The sequence below is a fragment of the Parasteatoda tepidariorum genome, chromosome 8, assembly GCF_043381705.1.
Source record: "Parasteatoda tepidariorum isolate YZ-2023 chromosome 8, CAS_Ptep_4.0, whole genome shotgun sequence".
Classification (NCBI taxonomy): Eukaryota; Metazoa; Arthropoda; class Arachnida; order Araneae; family Theridiidae; genus Parasteatoda; species Parasteatoda tepidariorum.
Window position 1 is genome coordinate 72543259 of NC_092211.1, and position 21314 is coordinate 72564572.

Here is a 21314-nt window from a genome sequence, read left to right on the forward strand (position 1 = left end):
TATGTATATATATATAAGCTTATTCATTCGTATTTTTCTTCGTTAATCTATCCTTTTTGAGCCTTTATTATGTTTTTATATATAGATCCTACTAAATGTACTAAAACCAATTTAATTCTAACTTTAATGGTTTTAAGAGTTGTCCCGAAATAATCTACTAATTAGATCATAAAAGAGACTCTACAAAGCAGTTTTTCTAAAAGAAATTTTCCTATCAAGAATGGAGGCGTATCCGCAATGTGAAAAAAATGGTCTCAATTGTTAATAAAAGCTATGGTAAGTTTCAGTTAATTAATGTTAATTCAAGTACAAATCGGAAAAAACTTAACAAAATATTTATAATCTATATGTTCCAAACACACTGAGAACAAAAATAATGCTTTTCATAGGAAATTATTAATTTTCATTTTTAGTGATAAAATATATTTATGACTAATTATTATGAAATCTTCAGTTAAAATATAAATGAAAGTAAAACGAAATGTTTTATTTAGTGACTAAAGTTCTGAAACAACGATTAAGTTATAAATACTTGAAATCATTTCACAAAGAAAATACACGATATTTATCTGTACACAAATTGCATGAATTGAATAAAAAAACAAGGCATGAAATCCGCTTTGCAAATGAATTGCATGGAGAAAACTAACACAAAAACATGTAAATTAAATTAGAACACAAAATGCTTGATATCAAGCTCTAAACAAAATACTTTGAATTAATGAAGATAAAAAAGTAGTTTAAATCAACCGTCAAATCGAAATATTTAAAATAAGTAATTGTTTCAAAATAAATAAAGAGATATTTTTTATATAAACTAGTATACACTTTCTATTATGAAATAACTTAAAAAAAAAAAATACAAATTATAGAAGAAAAAAAACAGTACCTATTATGTGTCATTTCGAAACTTTATGTAAAGAATATACTGGCAGTAACTAAAAATTCAGAAAATAATTTTAAGTAAATAGTTTAAGATTATAAATTTAAAATTTTTATCTATTATAAAATGCAATAAAAAATTATCTCAGTGATTAATTATTTTTCATAGTACTAATTATTTATTTTTACTAATAATTTAGTACTAATAATTTATTTATTAATTATTTATTAATTAATAAGTGCTAAGTACAAAAAGTTTTCTAAAGAAATTAATCTTCACTATAAAAGAATACAACAATTAGAAAACAATTCAGAGTAATATTTAAACCAGTATCAGTCAAACTTGTCAAAAAGTTTAAAAAAAATTGTTCTTGCTTTAATATTTAGAATTTTAATTCAATGACTACCATAAATTTTAACAGCCAGTAATATATAACAATTATTAAAAATCAGTAGTTATAAAATACATATATATACCTGCAAAACCAAATATTACCAGAAAATAAAATCGAATTTTATATGAGCAGATTTTTATTTTTAAAATATGGAAATTCACCTAAATCAGGTGTGGGGTCTCGGATCACCTAAATCCGAGGGATTAAATTTCAAAACCAAACAAAATAAAATGAAATAAAAATAAAGGATTGCACGTTTTACATTCGTAAACAAATTTATTGACTTCTACATTTCTTCTTTTTCCCGTATTATGTTAATTTAATTTTCAGTTTTCAGCACTCTTTCTTGTTTCAAAAAATTATTTTAGATTCAAAACTCAGTATAATTCAGTGTCATAAAATGTAAATGGTCATTTATTCTCAACAAAACAATAAATATATTGATTCAAATTATACATGGAGAAAAAAAATCTGATAAAGTTACCGTACAATAGGGAAATGACATTTCTTGTAAAAAAACCGTAATTCTGGTAATAAAAACAAATATACATATTTTTTAAATCATTCATTTAGTAATTTATCCGATTATATGGAAACGATTTACCGGAAATTCTGATTTTCAAAACTATAGTTCTTATTACTATACATTTATTAAAAGAATACAAAAAGTAAATTTAGTCAAGTAAATTATTTTTATGCCATGCTCTGTGGTATCATGAAAAAAGTTTTCGAATTTTACGTAATTTTATCACACATTATGAGATTGCATTTCATTGTTAATTTACCAAAATCATTACCAAAGAACATCGATAAAACTTATCGCTTTTTTAGGCGTGCTTTTAGAGCCAGAAACAGAATAAATTTTTCCATATTCTGGTAGTTTTGACCACACTTTTTTTCTCAGCAGGAAATCCCATTTTGATTTATTAAAAACATTTTGGCAAAGTTTAATCTTCCACAATCAAGAATTAATGGACTTATGGAAAATTTGCTGTATATTTTACATTAATAATTTTTTGCATCGTTTCTCGATGAAAAATAATTTAGTACATATTATATTTTAACACAATAAAGCGGAGGGAATCAATATGTATAAATAATTTATTAATAAAAATTACAAAAGTTTATTATAGTGATTCAACAGAACAGAAAGAGTTAAATATTCTTCAGTAAAAAGGCAATTAATTAATGGAACATTTTAACTGTGAGAAATACTTGTATCCAAAACAAAATACTTTTCTTTTATTTAATAATTATTCATTTTAAAGAAAAATTATAACAGCTTATATTATATTTTTGACGGTCGTAAAAGAGAAAGTTTCTTATTACTTTGCAAGACTATTTCCTGACGTTAAGCTTGCAATTTTCATTAAAGGACGGGGCATTTCCGTTTCCTCCTAGAATAAGGAAGTTAAATCTCATTCAAAAATAAAAAAAGAAACCACAACTCAAAGCACGATAGGCTTAAATTGCGATAAAAAAGATAAACATTTTCTCGAAATCATTTTTAAAATTTTCCACTCCCCTTGCATACAGAAACCAAAAAATAGAATTGCTTAAGACATCGCCAAAATGAAGCATCTCCTCTTCGCCAAGAGAGCTAAACATAGACAGAAAACAGTGGTAACTTCTTCCTTTTCATTATTATACTCTACTTCGGAAGAAACCAGGAAAGTAAGAGCAATTGGCAAAGTATTTTTATTATTGCAACTCCGGGCCTGATGCTTTGAACCATTATTTGGAGCCTGGGCCCTGAATAAATCATTGGACAGCAAATCGATGCTGCTTGACCTAGCGAGTTGGATCGTGGAGATCTTTCCAACTCAACGGCGGCAGTAAAGGCTTTAACCTACAGGGGCATACAGAAAAACAGTAAAACATTGATGCCAGTAATCTTAATTCTCGGCGTTTTCATTACTTTGTATCTCTTAATGCATACGTGATTTCTTTTAATGTGGAGTTTTTTATAACCTTCGTTCCCGAGCACTCAATGGCACGGTTAGAAAAATCTATAAAGTTTCAATTTCCCGAAAATTCGTAGTTTTCTTTATTTAACGATACTTAAGAATTAATTAATTAAGTATTTTGACTAAATGTTATTCAGTTCAAGATTTAAAAATCTACTCTTTTTGCAAAAAAAAATAAAATGTTTTGTTCATTATTTACTGTAAAATACGAATATTTGGACGAAAAAATATAATTATATATGACAATAAAAAATATAATTATATTTTTATTATCAAATAATTTGCAATAAAAATGGCAATTTTCAAAGGATTGAAATTTCATTAGAGATTTTATAATTAGATCTAGAGGAAAATCTCAAGTTTGGATGAACACTAATGCCAACAATCAAATTATAACAATTATATATTGAATACACAGTCTTAATGTAATCGATATGTTATTATGATATATAAGCTATTTTGAATAATAATGAATTGCCTATCTTTAAAAAGTATCAGAATATATTAGCATTTTCGGCAAGGATTAAAAAAAATTACAGCTCTAATTTTTAATATCTTTTAGACTCTTGTTATTAAGGAAATAGTAACCTCAAAAATATTTTTGTCTCTTATTTTATTTACAAGTACTACCATATAGCGAAGTAAAATATCGCAATTATGTAAAATTTACAAGTTAAGTCAATTCTTTTCATATAGTGAAAAAAAGTTTTCAATGAGCAATATATAGTTTATGATGAGGAATAAAATTTAATGTCGGACAATCACGACATAATCATGATTGTCTGATTGCTCGTGATGCATTTAATATAATATTTCATTTTATATCATTAGTTAATAGAATAAAATGAAAGAGCTTAACTTTTTTAATAATCTAAATATTGAAGGAAAAAAATGAAAGGAAATGTAGCCTCAAAGTAAATTGATTCTAGAAGAAAATGGTTCGATAATGATTCTATAAATGGAAAAATTGTTTTTTATTTCGTAATAAAAAGCATATGAAAATAATATTATTCGAAAATAAATCGTTGTATTATAGTAACTATAGCTAATTATGTAAATTTTGAAAAATCACTTGAAAAGGTAGAACAAATGTGAGAATTTCTTTTTTAACTATGAACTATAACTAAAAATTATCATAACATCTTTAGAAATAGCAATAGACAAAAGTACCAATTCAGTGATTGTAAATCGTGTCATAAGATTTAAAGCTATTTAGAAAGCATTTATTTTAGTTTCATCACCTGGCAACATGTCTATGCTCTGTTTCAATACTTTATAATGCTTCAATACTTTTTTTTTAGTTCTTCCAACCACTGGATTCAAGGCACTGATATTAGGTTTCAAAGTACCTTAAATACCACAGTTCAAATTTACACAGTATTGGAACTAAAGGTACTGATATTTTGTTTGAAAGTACTTTAAATCCTACTGTTCGCATTGTATTGGGATCCTGCAGTTCAAATTTGAACTGTAATTTATCTATAATACAAATCCTACAATTACTATAGTCGTATAATGCTGTAACATAAATCTTATAGTTCAAATTTGCACTGTATATATATATATTCAAGATACTTATATTATGTTTCAAATTACCATAAATCATACAGTTCAAATTCTTCACTACATTAAAATTCGAATTCGGTAGCACGAATTTTTATATTAGTGCTTAATTTTTACACTTTTTGCTTCATTTTCCGGAAACATTTAATACTACATCCAAGAAACTCAATTCTATTTGGTACAAATTCAATTTTTTAGTTTTGAATCCACCCCTACGAATAGTTTGTATTCATGGAAAACTGCTCGTTTTAAAGCCTAATTTTTAATAAACTGAGAAATAATTTCACTCTGATACAGATTCAAGTGTGCTTCATCCAAAGCTCTCGAGACTAATAATCCAATACAATTATTATTCAATGGGGACTTTGTTCCCGTTATCCTATTCAATGTCAGGCATCGTCCAAGTATCTAATTTTATGTAAACAGATACCGACACGTTCTCTGTTTAAAGATCCAAGATTGCCCAATGCACACAATATCACTCTCACCACACCCTCAAAATGACTACATTAGGATTCTTAACATGAGAATCATTAAGTTGGTGTGGCTTTCATCTTAATGACATACCATATTTATGAAAGTTATTTAGGATTTGAAGTGATGGAAATTTGAGGTCGATGTTGTAAGTCTCTCTATCGTTTGTTGGAGCGGTTACAAAAGCTGTAATAATCTCCATGCTTGGAGATTGTATTCGCCAAGTGAGGCGTGTTTTGGTCATCTATTATGTGGTTTTGGGTTTGATGAAAGCCTCCTTTGTTTCTAGGTCAACATGCTACTGTTTAAACTTGGTATATGATTATATGAATAAATTGCATGCTGTTTTTAGAAATTCGATTTCATTCATAAGGAATGATACCTTTGAACATTTAATGCAATGGGAAATATTTGTAGAGTATTATTTTTAAATATTAAAAGTTGAGCCAATAATGTTGTTACGGTGAAGCTTTATATTGAATGGTATTGTTCAATTATATAAACGACTTATTTAATTCATCGGTATTGTTAATTATAATTTATAGTTTAATTTATAGGAGATTATGTACATTTTAACATACAAAAGTTAGGGAAAAATTTGCATACTATATTTTTTACATATTATTTCTAGTATAGGATATTTACTAGATCAACTAAGAAAGAAGAAAGTTTCATGAAATTAACCGTGATGTATTTCGAGTGTTAAGGAACTTTTAAAATTGCTTATTGCATAACAATGTTAGAGACGAAAATAACAATATTAATATATATATATATATATATATATATATATATATATATATATATATATATATATATATATATATATATATATATATATATATATATATATATATATATATATATATATATATATATATATATATATANTGTATAATACAACAAAGAAGATTAAAAGAAAAGAAGAAGAAAACGAGGAGCGTAAAAAAATTTTTTTTTTAAATAATAATAAAATTTTCTTTAACAAATTATTATTTTTAAATACTTTCTTCTATTTTCATAATGAATGAATATCTGTCTGTGGATGTGTGTGTGTGTGCTATCGACTTCTAAACCGTCCTACCGAAAGCGATGAAATTTGGCACATAGACAGTTCAAAGCTCGAGGAAGGTCATTGTCGACATTCGAACATTTTACGATGAACCGCTCACGCGGGACGAGCGAAAAACGGAATTTAATTTTTTGATTGGTTAAATGTTAGCCATTGTTATAAATTTTACTATAGCCGATTCAGTTTTCAAATATTTTGAAGATAACAGTGATATTTTCCAGCTTATAACTCTATTTGTTCAGAAAAGTTAAGTACATAAATTGTAATAATTAATTATTTTTTATACGCTATGTCAGATAAATTCAATGGACAATATTAAAGTGGCATCATTCATGGATTACGTCACCAAATAATATTTTTAAAGTTATCTGATATGACTTGTTAATTTTGATTTTAATAATTCTATTATAAAAGCAAAATCAGTACTTCTATAAAATAAAAGTAATTTAAAATCACCGTTAATTGACATAAAAAAATATCAATTATGTACTCAACGACAAGATAAATAGAAAAGTGGTACTAATTCCCTGAGACGAAGTTTAAAAAAATTCCCTTTACTATTATTAACGATAATGATGCTTAATTAATATTGATAATGACTATTTATTGAAGTAAAAAATAACCGATCTGAAAGAAAGTTTTGCGGCAACTCTTTTGGATGGCGGCCAAACAGCGCATTCAACATTTAAATTTCCCTTAAATATGCAATTCACTGAAGCACCCACATGCAACATCAAAAACAATTCTGTAATGGGTAAAATACTACAATCATGCCAACTTATGATTTGGGATGAATGTGCTATGGAGCACAGAAAGGCATTAGAAGCGTTTCATCATACACTAAGAGGTTTGGGAGAAAATGAGCAACTTTTCGGTGGCGCACTAATTTTACTGTCTGGTGATTTCTGGCAAACTCTACTGGTATTTGCACGTTCAGCTTCTGCTGATGAACTTCATGCATGTCTCAAATAATCAAAGTTATGGAGACATGTTCAAAAATTAAACTTGAAAATCAACAAGCGAGTTCAACTACAGCATGATGCATCAGCCGAACGTTTGCGAAGCAATTGTTGGATGTTGGTAATGGAATGATGGCAATAGATAAATCCACCCAAAGCATTATACTTCCAGCAGACTTCTGTAAAATTATTTAAACTATAGATGAACTTTCTCATAACGTTTTCCAAAATATCGTGCAAAATTACAAAATTCTTCAGTGTCTCAGTGAACGTATTATATAAGCAGCCAAAAACAGCGATGTACATGACATCAATAATCACATTCTAAATGAAATTATAAGTTAAGCAAGAACATATAAATCCATCGATGCTGTAATAGATCAAAATAAGGTTGTAAACTACCCTGTTGAATTCCTGAATTCACTTGATTTGGCAGGTATGCCGCCGCGCATTTTAAAATTGAAAATTGCCGTACCTATCCTTCTCTTCTGAAACATCAATCCACCAAACTTTGTAACGGTACGTGGCTTTCAGGGAAAAGAATAATGACCAATATCCCCGAAGCTAAAATTCTAAATGGCAAATTTAAAGGAGAAAATGTTCTGTTACCGAGTATTCCAATGATCCCCACAGATATGCCCTTCGAATTTAAAAGTTTGCAGTTTACGGTGCGTCTCGCTTTTGTCATGACCAACAAAGCCCAAGGACAGTCATTACATGCCTGAATTTGAAAAATACATGCTTTTCCCACGGACAGCTCTATGTCCCCTGCTCACGTGTCGGAAGATCTTCTAATTTATTCGTGTAAACTCCAAACGGTAATACGAAAAACATTGTTTATTCAAAAGCACTTGAATAAACGTGTTAACAACGAGCCGTGAAATTGTCAAATGTTTTTCCACATCTCTGAACATAATTAAGTGCAAAATCTAAGGCATCTGAGCAACGGCAAGCAGGACTAGAGCAAGACAACTGGAAGTAAGAATAGAAAACTATAGAAAGCGCACTTCTCCATTCAAATGCCGACAATACGCTGATTTAATAGTCTTAGTGGATTTCACTATGATCCAACTACTAATTAGAGTTCCCATCCAAGCGCCATCATCGGAAAAATGAATCATTATGTGTGTTTTATAGTGCTTTCAAATTTAAGAATGAAACAGCTGGAATTTGCTGTTCTGGAGGAAAAGGGATACTACCAAATTTAATCTCGCCAACCGAGCCATTATTAACGTTCTATCGGGTCAAGCAAATCAATTGAAACATTTTCTGGTGAATATATGCCGGTACAATTTTTGTTTACAAATGACTTCATTCGGTGGTACACGCATCGTGCACGATAATTACTTGCCAATTCAAAATGCAAGGACAAATTTAAAATCATGCCAGATCACTTCGGTCATTACCTGCCGCAGATCACAAATTTCTACAATTCTTGACTTCGAATTTCCTCATTTTAACGCTATTCAACAAACTATTATATATATACATTAATTGTAACCTATAGGACCGCATTGTGTACCCCCTAATAAGCCTATAATTATTTCCTCTGGTGGGGTACACAAGTGCCCGGTAATATAATACGTGGTCCAATTTGAATATTATAGGTTAATATTAGAGGGAAATATAGCACCATATATTTATACAGAGTAAAGACTACGAATTTCATCATTTTAACTCTATTCTACAATTCTTCAATTATTTTCCTTATTTTATTGGTAACACAAATGTTACAATCAACGTTGTCAGTCAATCAATCAACCCACATCAATCAACGTTGTCAGTTTTAAACAATGGCACTAAACGAGAAATTGTGGCGTCATTGCAAAATTATTTCGATCAACATAATCAGTTAATTAGACTGTTCAGAACTGCTCTTGACAAAATGCTATCCTATAATTACAAAGTTGCTATCAGGAGGGCTGAAATAGCCTGGTTGGTAGGGCACTGGGCCCATGTACAAGAGGTCGTGGGTTCTATCCCCGACTGCCGAAGACTCCTTGTGTAGTAAACGGTGACTGTTTTTGTTGAGCTTATATAGACCGGGATGTCAATATAGCTATAAAAGTTCTTTTTTCAAACACTTTAAGTGAGTTGCATGAAATATTGGAAGTTATTCATTACTTAACATAATAAAAAGTAAAGATAGCTGTACTGTCCCTCTCAATATCTACTCACATTATTTTGAGTTTTAATGTCAAATCTTGCGACGTTATCTCACCCGCAAAACAAACTCTATTTTTTTTTTCTCCATAAAAATCCCAAACTTTATACTGGTCTTTGGCAATAAATCCATCCATCCCCGACATACCTAAATATTTCATCCTCATTAACTTCATCTCTGTCTGTATCAGAGGACTTGCACAGAAAATTATCATCACTCCAGATTGTAGCGCAACAGAGTCGGCAGAGATTCTTTATCTCATCGTGCCATTAATCAAGAGGAGCCATCCCCACCTCCTCCGACCAGAACGTTTAAATAATGAAACTCTCTTGTTTCCGGCGCTCTACCCTTTCCTTCTGCATATTTGTTCAGATTTTCTAATCCTCCCTCCCGAAGAAAACATTTGCATCGTTAAAGGAAAGTCACAAGAGAAGGCTACTTTACGCCTTTGCAATTAAGCGGCGCATCACTCCCCCTCCCCCTTTATGTTCTATGTTCAGTCATTTAAGAAAAGGAGCTGAAAACGAGCGTAGGTGGTTGTTTTAGTTTGAAAGGGACTGAAAGGTTAGAGATGGTTATATTTTATTTTTTGTGTGTTTGGTGGTGAGGGACTATTAATTATAGTTGTAGTTCCTCATTTGGGGGGGGGGATTTATAATTATTTTTCTGGTTTTACAGAATGGGTTTTTACTTGAGCGTTTAGTTTTTAAGACTTGAAAGAAATACATATTTTAATCAGTGGTGTTTTTTTAAGAACATGTTTGCTGGATGGAAATGTTTTAAATTAAAAAAAAAAAAATACACGGTAAAAAATACAGACTCAAATTTTACGAAATTCACCTCGTTTTTTGACGAAACCGTTTCCTGGTATATGCCCTGAGTAAACATTTCGTCATAGGGACGAAATAATTGTCGATGCTTCTTCAATGAAACAAATTTCATCAAAATTAAAGAAATATTTCATCTTTCTATTTTCTTCCAAATATAGAAGAGAAAAAAAACTCTTAGCGCCTAATGTATCCAACTTTTCTAATAATCACTTTATCATGGACACCACATAGGTTGATTAATGCCACCCATTTAATACACGAAAGACTGATAGAACAAAGCGATAAATTATGGCCATGCCCGAAGACGCATTCAAACCAGAGATATCCTTGGTACGAGACCAACTCCTTGACCACAAAATAGTTAGCTATCTCCCACAATGCACTGTGACGACGTTTCATAATTGATGAAACAGTTTCATCATATTTATGAGACTTCACGTTTTGTTACAAATCACGTGATTTTCCGATGAAATAATTCTTAAAATTAAGGAAATACAACTGAAGTATTCCTGAATTATCAATTGCGAGAGCTTTATTTCTGAGAGTGTGTGAAGATTTTTCTTTTTCTTTTCTTTTCATAAACAACACCAGCAAAGCTTTCAGAATAAAAATTTAGTACAAATTTAAAACAGAAAAAGATCTGATAATATATATCAAAGTTCAATTCAAGCTGCTAATTGATGTGCTGACTTAGGTATTATTTTGTTATGTCACCAGATGTCATTTGTGGTTGAAGTTTTTTAAAAACTTAAAACTTTCACTTTTCATGATTCAGCAATATTTCTTTAGGAATATTGCTGAAGGATTCCTTTCGAGAATCATTTTGTCGCGAAATCAAGTGATTAGTGTCAAAACGTGAACTCTCAAATAAATGACGATAACGTCTCCTCTACTCGAAACCTGATCGCAGTACATGGTGAAAGATTGTTAACTTCTAGATAACAATAAAGACAAAATTACTAGTTTCGTCATTCTATGACGAAATTATCTGGTTTATCTAGTTTAGTCATTCTATGACGAAACTAAAATAAAGACCGGACAATCGAAAATGAAAGTGCGAATTACGCTGACTGGCTTGTATGGCGCTCAAGAAGTTGGTTTTGTACCACGAAGATCAGTGTTTTGAATCCCATTTCGTGCATGGGTGCAAATTATTTCTATGTTATATCTGCCCTTGTTGTTCTATATGGTTCCTACGTTAAAATGATTATTAAAAAAAGTAGTATTAGTCACTATGAGTTTTTTTTATTATTCTGAAAAAGAAATACGATGACGAAATATTTCTTTAATTTGAACGAAATTCATTTCCTCAAAGAAGTGACAGAAGTAATTTCATCACTTTGACGAAATTTTTGCTTGGGGCATATACCCAATAACTCTTTTGTCGAAAATGGAAAAAGTTTCGTGATATTTGAGTTCCATTTTTTACTATGTCTATATTTAGATTTTTCCTAGCTATGACAGTGGAGTTGTAGAACTTTTGATTGAAGACTAGTAATCTTGTCTTATTTTCAGCATTTTCTACTCAGAATTATGCGATACGAATATTCTACACTATTGAAACAAAATGTTCAACAACATTGAAAAACTTAAAACAAAAATATGTATTTAAATTTTTTTTAACCGTAGTTGTTTATTAGCATACAAACCGCTTGTTTTATTGAAGTGGTAATCAAAGATCTTTTTTGTCTCATAAAAAACATATCATATTGAAAATTCTTTTTTCAGCAATTTTACACTGATCAGAAGATTTACTAGTTGTGTTTACTATTCCTAAAAATTTACTATGTTTACATTTCCTGCACCAACTTTTACTAAATATCTGCCAATTCGTGTAAAATCATTTAAGTTCGAAATTCATTTTTTTTAAAGTTAATGCCGAGTCTAGTCATATTGTGAAAAATTCAGCGTGAGTGAAAAATTCAGATTTAAAATATTATTAACGAATCGAAAATTATGTTCGCCTCAAGAACATTTAATTACTTGATTTAACGAAGCATGTTCTCTTTTATCTTAGTTACATTTCTCTTCTCTCTTAGTTACATTTTTGAAAAAGGAATTTATCTAGTTTTTAAATTAAACTCCTCAAATGCTTGATGTGCATTAGCCTTCAATCTATTTCAAACTTCTAAACAAATACCGATCAGTTATTCAAAAGACATAATACAGTATACATCGCCTTCAACTTTTATTTTAAAAAAAGCAAACATACACTGCTTTACTAATCAGCAAATATATGGCACTTTCAAATCAAGAGCCAAAGTCTGGTACTATATTCGAATGCAAAATAATTTTCGAACGAAATCCCCGGGTAGCACCAGAAATAAAAATGATTTCGATCGTGAAAGCTCTAGCTCATTTAATTATGAATGAGGTTTTCGCGTGCTGGAGCAAGAGATGTCTGTGAATTTATTTATTGCATTTCAAAGTGCATGAGTATAATGAATATGTTTTCAAGATATCTCGAAATAGTGAAAAGAGAAATAGGATAGGTTTCGAGTGAATGAGAGAATTCCTAATTTCGGATACGTCGCTTTTCTGAAGCTTAGGGTACTTTCTCTTTCAATTATCTCGATTCCTTGCATATTAGAATGAAGTTTTAGTTAGGCGAGGAGCGTTTTCGCTTTTGAAAGCAGTAAGACTTGTCAAGTTGGAACGAGAGTTGTAGATTTAATCAGTGCTTTTTTTTCAAGACATTTAAGAGATATCGTCTGTGAGATCTAAGTAAGTATTTAGAATTATCGGAAAATACTAACGAACAGGCGTTTATTCGAATCATGTTTGAGATGTTATTTATATATAGCTCAATAAAGACAAAAAACATAAAAAGAAAAAAGAGAAAAACGAAAGAAAATTAAGAAACTGAATTAAGTTTCACTTACTGCGCATAAGCTGTAAGCTATTTTTTCGTTTATTTTTCGTAGTTTATGCGCAGTACTGATTGATTTCCTTAACTTTCTTCGTTTTCCACTTTCTTTTTATCCTTTTTGTTTTTATTCCGCTATGTTTTAGTGATCATTTTTAATGCAGCTAATCTATTACTAACTTTCATTTTTCATTTTCGTTTTCATTTTTTAAAATAGAAAAAGAAAATATTTTAATGAAAATGTGTTAATAAGAATTTATTAAAGGAAAATATTTTTCAAAAATATTTAAAAATTAAAAGAAAATTAAAAATTAAAAAGCTAGAAAACAAAATAAGGAAAATATATAATCTCGTCATCATCTCACACGTTTATACTCGTAGAAAAGAGTGCTTTCTAATATTGCATCAATATACCCAAAGCAAAATATATCAATACAATAGTGTGAGAAGCACTCAAATTTACACAAAAATTACAACAAATAAAATCGAACACAATAAGTAAAAATATCACGTAAAAACAAAAAATAAAATAAAAAGAAAAAACAGAACAAAACATGAAATGAAATCTATATTTTTTCCCTCTTTTTTCATTGTTCTGTAATTTCTCTACATTTTAAACTTATTTTATGAGTTGTATTTACTTGCAACTTAAGCGCAATAAGTAAAACTTATTGTTTTTCTTAATTTTCTTCGTGTTTTTTCTGTTTTTATTTATTATGCTATATATATATATGTATANTATATATATATATATATATATATATATATATATATATATATATATATATATATATATATATATATATATATATATATATATATATATATATATATATATATATATATATATATATATATATATATATATATATATATATATATATATATATATATATATATATATATATATATATATATATATATATATATATATCTTTTTAAAATTTTAAATAAATTTTTCCAGTTCATTGTCGGAATGAATGAAGGCTCAGCCCGGATAATTACTTAAACGGTTCTTATAACACAACACAAATGATCTTAGAAACGTTTCCAACGCAGAGCATATGATTTCATAAACGTTTCTGCTACATAATTTATGTAATATTTGCAATGAACAAAAATTTTCTAAGCAACCAAACAATATACTCATCAAAGGAAAACTAAAATCCCTAGCCATGTTTACGCAGGACTTTTTAAACGGGATTAACTCACATATACATAACATGGAGATGGAAACTGTGAATATGTTCCAACGTTAGCCTGATGGAAATAGAGAAATCCGCTTGATCTTTGATCTGATGATCTGTCTGCCTGTTTGGTTATTTTACGCTTTTCACGGCTATTACTAAGGATTCCTAAGTCGCTTGTGTCCAAAGTCAGTTTGCATAGTATGAGCTAGCACGAAACATGTCCTATTATTTTTAGTTACGATCATTGAATGCCTTATTTATGCTTAAAACTTGGAACAATAAGTATACATTTATATTTCACATGCAATTTTAAATACAATTCAAAATAATAGGGAACTCCGTAGTAATTGAATCCGTAGTTTCCTAAATTTTTTTCATTTGGCTGCTTTGCAATGTTTGAATTATATTTATTCGTTCAATGTTAATATAATTTTAAGATATAACTTTATCTCTATCTCTTAACTTTAAGACACATAATATTTACAATAATCTCATCCTAAACATATATTCTTTTAATCCTTTCAAAAATCAATTCTCAAATGAATGCTTTAGCTAGTATAAAGAAAGTGGAATGTTATTGATATTTGTAGAAGTAATATTGTAGAATTCGGGAATATCTGAAACAGATTGATTATCTATTAAGTGTTGCTGCGATCACTAAAATGTCTACTTCTTTGTTTACGTTTTTGAGAAGGATTCAAAAGGTATATTGAGGACGGTAATTATGAAATACAAATGTAACAAAATACAAATAATAATTACTAGAATCATTTTATTTCTATGTGTTTCGAATTACTTCACCAGGGTTAAAAATATTTATTGGGTTTATGGGTTTATTTGGGTGTTACTTTTTGGAAAGAGGAATACATAGTATAACTTAAAGTTAATGAAAAGATCTTATTACTAAATCTATAACAGCATACAATGTCAATATTGGATGATTAGTTAAGCATAAAGTTTCTTTTAAAGAGCAAACATACAAGTAAAATTATTTAGAGTTTCGTATAATTTTTTATTAGATCAAAACTACTCAAAAGAAATATTTTCTATTTCAGTAACTTAATTTAATTTTATTTAAACTCTGTCATATAGATATTTTAAATAATAGTTGGAAGATAACTGCATGAAGTGCAGTTATTTGAGAAGAAAACGCTAAATACTCTATCTAACCCAGTAGCTTTTATTTTTTACGTTTTAGTTTTGACCATCATCAGTAGATACAAAGTGAACATTTACTTGTTAGTCACACTGGCAGCTAGAAAAGCAATCCAGAACCTAAACCAGCTAGCTTACCAGCTATAGAATGCATGTTGTGTACACGTGGACTTGTTTTCGTTGAACAGCCGACCCAATTGTGAGGGATTACGACTTCTAATGTTCAAACTCCGTAGCTTTGTAATTTTGAACTTAACCCTGGACACAAGGAAGCTCCTAGATCAAGTACTGGGAGAAATTGCCTTCGTGGAGGACTTTTCGATGAAACTAACCTACATTTGCTTTACACGGAGAGGAAGATCACGAGAACCTCCCAAGGTTAGCCTGGCGGCAAGGGGACTCTAACCCATGATCCGTCTACAACTGAGGATATTTTAAGTCAGCATTGTGGTCGGTGCAAGCAGGATGTATTATATTCGCATCGACTGACCATCTCTGGGATTCGAACCCGGTTTACCTAATTGGAAGGCGAACGCTCTATCCCCTGAGCAATCATGGCTCTGTTAAAGTTTATAGAAATTTAAAGAGTGAATCAGAGCCAGAAGAGACTATTACAGAACTTTAACTAACTAAATGCGGCATTCATTTCATTTTCACTTAGCCAATAAATCTATAATTACTGAATGCGATTTATTTTCTTACAAAATGAATACTATCTGATATTGAGATTAAAGGAGATATCTAGTAAAATTCAATGAGTATAATATTTTTTAATTCTTTAAAATTTAAAATATTCCCATATAGTGAAAATTTTAAAAAGATTTTTAAAATATTTTGGTAGTCAACTTTTTAGAAAGTGATCAAGATTATTAACTTAAAAATGGTAGAATAATTTAAAAAATGCTTAAAATTATTTGAAACTATAATAATAGTAGTTGTATAGCAAGCAAAAAAAAAAAAAAGATTTGGCGAACCAATAATTTCATTTCAGAAAAAAAACATAGTTAATTATAGATTTTATTGGGTTTTTGAGATAGTCTTTTTTTATTTTCAAATGTACTTGAGCTTTTATGGCAGGTGCGTGGGTAGATTATTATTAAACTATAATTAAACTAGGCTATTTATTAAAAGACTGTTTAGAAAGAGCTAAACTTGTATTTTATCTTAGCCTATATTTACAAGCATTCTCAAAAGTTAAAATGCCTATTTTAATAATTCTCTTAGGGATTTAGTTAAATTTTTTTTAATTCATTTGAAGAAAAAACATGATAGTCCTGCTCTATTATCGGATTTTATAACAAAACAACACAATCTTTTGACTGAAACGTATTTTTTTGCCATTTATCAACTAAGTTTACGAATTTTTTTTAATGTCATGATTTATATAATAAAAGCATTTACGATAATAGCTTCAATTTTCAATCAAACAGAAATAATAGCTTTGGAAAAAATATTTAGATCTTTTATGGCAAAGTAATCTTTCAAACAACTAATGATTTTTAGTAGTACATGCATCTAATATTAAAATTCGTATTGTACTCCCTATTAGTTGCGTGTTCCTTTAACACACTTTTACGGAAATCGATTTTTTCCAGACTTTATTCGCATTGAAAGCTGCGTTAATATCGAGATGATAAATGTTCGAATACTAAGCAAATGTTCAGTTAACAGAACCCACAATACAATTTTCAAAAATGAGTTTATACGCTTATGCACTGTTAGAAATGTTTTGTAAAAAAGGGTAAGTAACAATTTATTTATCATTTTTCAATATCCAACCAAAACAGTCAAATAACTGTGAAAAAGATTATAATATACTGTGAGAAAAATCGAGTATTGACTGTTTTTACATAATACGGTGAAAAAACTTGAATTTTACCCACGCCAACTACATTCACCTTAGCTTCTTGTTGCTGGGTACATATAGTAGCCAAGAGGGCTAATTTGTCAATCTTAGGACCGGCTAAATGGGGGGAGGTTGAATTAAACCATAGACACTGCAGTATTTCTTCCATTACTTTAACGTATGAAGAGTTTCCAGTTTCCTTTCCTCTGCAATTTGTGGCCTTGGACTATTAGAATAGTACATAGATGGCGGCAACATAGAGCTACTTAACACAAAAGAAGTTTAGTATTTTTCAGTCTCTCTTGATAAATGGCACCACCGGAAAACTAATTAAACCACATCCACAACTCAACCACAACCTAACTTTAATGACAATTACCTAATGAAAAGCCTAACATAACTGAACTTCAATATTCTTTTAAATTTCATTTTTACTGTTTTGAAACAATGCAAGATTTAAATGGTTACATAACCGTATAGTTTTGTATTATGGGTTTCTCAACCATACTAGTTGTAAACTGTTTCAAAACTGTAAAAGTAAAAAAAATGTTCCAAAATGTGAATCGCGTGAAAATTCTAAGAGTGAGAAAAGAGTTTAAATATATTGCATGATAATAGCTGATTCAACAAAGCATTTTTATAGCAAGTGTTTCCTTTTCTTGGCTATAAATAAGTTTTAATTATTCAATAAAGTTGTTTTTTAGTTTTCAACACAGCATTGTCGTTTTAGCTTATAATAGGGAGATCTAAATCTGAATTACAAAATATCCCAAAACGGTTTCAGAATTTTATTTTATATTAATAATAATTATTTCTACAATGCGTGTAAGTAGTTCAAATTTTAATTTCATTAAAACATATACATTAACAGTTATTGTATTATAAAATAGTGCTTTAGATTACTTTAGAAAAAATATTTTTTAATATTTTGTTTTCGGAGAAGCAGCATTTTAAACATAGTTTAAGGGATTATTATTAACAGTTTGATCTGCTGGCCGACATATACGTATATATATATGAAAAAAAAAATCTGATTCTTCATTTACTAAAACAGAAGTTTTTTTTCCAAGTGCATTCAGTTGTAGTGGTAGAAATTCAAGACAGAATCGTTATTAAAAACTACGTAGATGAAATTCGCTAAATAAAAAGGAAAAATTATCAAAGTGATTTTTAATTTTAACGTGTAAGTTGTTGAAATTAACTTTCATACTTTGTATATTCAGCTTGCCTGTTCAACTCGATGTACTCTGTAGTTTTCTATATTATTACTTTTTAATTGTATTTTTAAAAAAGGAAATGAGTGAATGACATTTTTTCTAAATAGTTCTGTATCTAGTGAACTTTTAAATTGCCTTTAGTTTCTGAAAAATATATATAAATTAAATTTATTACAAAATTGAACTTTTAAATATTGTAACTTTACTTTTAACTTTAAATTTTAAATCAAATGCATATCAAGGCAATTCGAATTAGTATTTTGTCTTGCGATTTTATTTCTAAAATTAAGCGGGTTTCTTGGCAACAGCTTCAAAAGCAATTTTTCTTACTAATAACAGAAAATCTAATAAAAATATATAAAAATGTTAAACACATGAGTAAGTGTAAGGTAAGTTACCTGAGGCATAAGGCTATTTTTTCTACTATAAACTATAGACTTTCGTTCTCTGGTTGTCGATGAAATTCCATCATTATCAACAATCAGTTTAACACCAGCTTTACGGGGGCTAGGAAGTGGGCTTTGATGCGATTGGACGTGATTTTTAGAGGATGAATCACAACTTTCCCCTTTTAAGCTCGATTTTAAGAACAAGGGTCTATGTCGAACAGACGGACACTCGCTATTATCTTCATTGGACGGTGGTTTAGAATCGGTATCCAAGGATATGCACTGTCTTTTTAGAGCTCTAGGCTGGTAATCGTCATCCTGGGGGCAAGAGTAGCTTTTCACTGGTCTTTTGGGTCCAGCGGTCAGGAATGCAGCAAGCCTACCCTTCACAGTACTCAAAGACTGGGGCATGCCATCAACAGGAGAACACACTTCCACGTTGGGTTGTTTCTTAAGCATTCTTTTCTTGCCCGGGGTATCAGTGGACACTTTATTGTCTTCCCCCACATTCTCTTGTCTCTTGAGAGGTGTCTTTGAATTCGATCCCGGACAGCCTTCGGGTTGCAGATTAAATGTATTTTCCATTTTATTGCTCTCGTCATCATCTGTCGCGGGATCAATCTCAATAGACACGCATGTCATGCGTGGATTCTTCAGCAAGGCCTCGCTCTTCGGACGATTGTTGTTGTTTAAGGCAAAATCGTTTTTCACGGACAAGAAAGCCTCGGAGCGGTTTTTGCGCATCGTGTTCTGCAAGTTGTTAAACTCGTGTTCCGGGGAATGGTTTCGGGATCTGTCTTGGCTCTCATCGTCGTAATCTTGGCTGTGTCCCATGGTGTTAAAGCGTTTGTTGAGATCTCCCATGACCCACTTTATATGGTGGGAGATCAAACCATTTCTTTCAATTTGATGTTTACATTTTTGAACACACTTATATTCCGGTGACTTCCCTAGCCGAGAGCCCAGGTATAGAATAAGAAATACCCTTCGAAGGGAGAAAGTGGAAAGGAAGAACTAAACAATAAAATAAACATAAGAATAGAGACCATCACGTGACGGCCGCTTCTCCTAGTCGTCATGGAAACGCATTTCTCCACCCACCCGATCACGTGAAGCCTGCACGCCCTTTCGCGGGTTGCCCCGGGTGACCACTATGTCTTGGACTTCGAATGGACCCTCCTTATTCATAAAGTGTCGGCAGTCCGGAAGTCGATTTGTCCTAAAATATTCTTTTCTAAATTAAATTTGTTCTCGCACAACGAAAGTTTAATGAGAGAGTTGGAACGAATAAATTCTGAATGCTTAAAAGATATCGAAATAAATTTCCCGCTAAATATCATGGGCAAACAATCATGGATACGTGTTGCTCTGTAGAGAGAAAAGTTACTGAACCTTAACGGTTATCCGTTAATTAAAATAGTTCGAAGTTAAAAATTAACATACAGCCAACACTTTATTTATTTATTTTTAAATAAATAGTGAACTTTTATATATTTTATACTTTAATTATTGGGCAATAAATTTATGTTGCATCATTTGTAAGGTAAATTTTTAGGCAGAAAGGCAGATTTATTTAATGTAAGGCAGATTTATTTAATTGAACTTTATTTAAATTGATCAACGTAATTTTAAACACAATATTAAAAAATTTACAATCATAACTGATTTTAAACTTTGTAACTCAGAACTGAAAAGCATTTTTGAAACAATTTAAGAAGGAAGCTTAATTTTGTTTTTTAAAAATTAAGAATTATTTGTTAAGGTAATGCGAAATAAATTCACAGCAACATTTAAGACGTTTAACATATTAAAACACCCTGTAAAATAGTCTAATTATCCTTATAAATATGAGCTAAACAAAAAAAAACGGAAAAAAAAACTAAAGCTTTTCATTAAGAATATCGTATTCCTTAATTTGTAATTTTCTTATTTGATTTTGATTTTCAAATTTAGTGGAAGTAAATTCAGTTTTCTTTGAATGAATTTTTTTGGCTTTTTTTTCTGTTGAAAATATTATAAAGGAGAAATCATAATAAATTAACATTCTAATGCAACAATATTAATGCATGGAAACTGATAAAATGGATTAATTTTACAGTTCATCGATGTTTAATGGAAAAAAAATTCTTTTTTCTTTAGAATATTATGCAAACATCAATTTCAAATAAAAATTTCGAATAAGAATTAGCGCATCTATTCGACATTTGTAGAATATTGAAGGATCTCACATTAATAGAATTGACTAAAAATCAAATAATGAAAGTTTTGCTAAATATTTATGTGCTTCATAAATAAGACCACTTAGATTTATAATAATAAAAAAAATGAGAAAACAAATAAAACAA

The 21314-nt window shown here is 29.7% G+C and overlaps 1 protein-coding gene across 14 annotated transcripts in view; it reads right to left on the bottom strand.

The window, feature by feature from the left end:
* LOC107448675 (voltage-gated inwardly rectifying potassium channel KCNH6) overlaps nucleotides 1–21314 on the bottom strand; it is a 347084-nt gene that overhangs the window by 132817 nt on the left and 192953 nt on the right. For 2 of the 14 annotated variants that reach the window (XM_071184216.1, XM_021146338.3), the window contains exon 1: nucleotides 18979–19974. The exons of the other annotated variants lie outside the window; for them this stretch is intronic. In XM_071184216.1, coding sequence (XP_071040317.1) covers nucleotides 18979–19833 — 855 coding nt within the window. In that variant the 5' untranslated portion in view covers nucleotides 19834–19974. Of the gene's footprint in view, nucleotides 1–18978; nucleotides 19975–21314 lie in introns of those variants that run through there. 14 annotated transcript variants of the gene reach the window in all.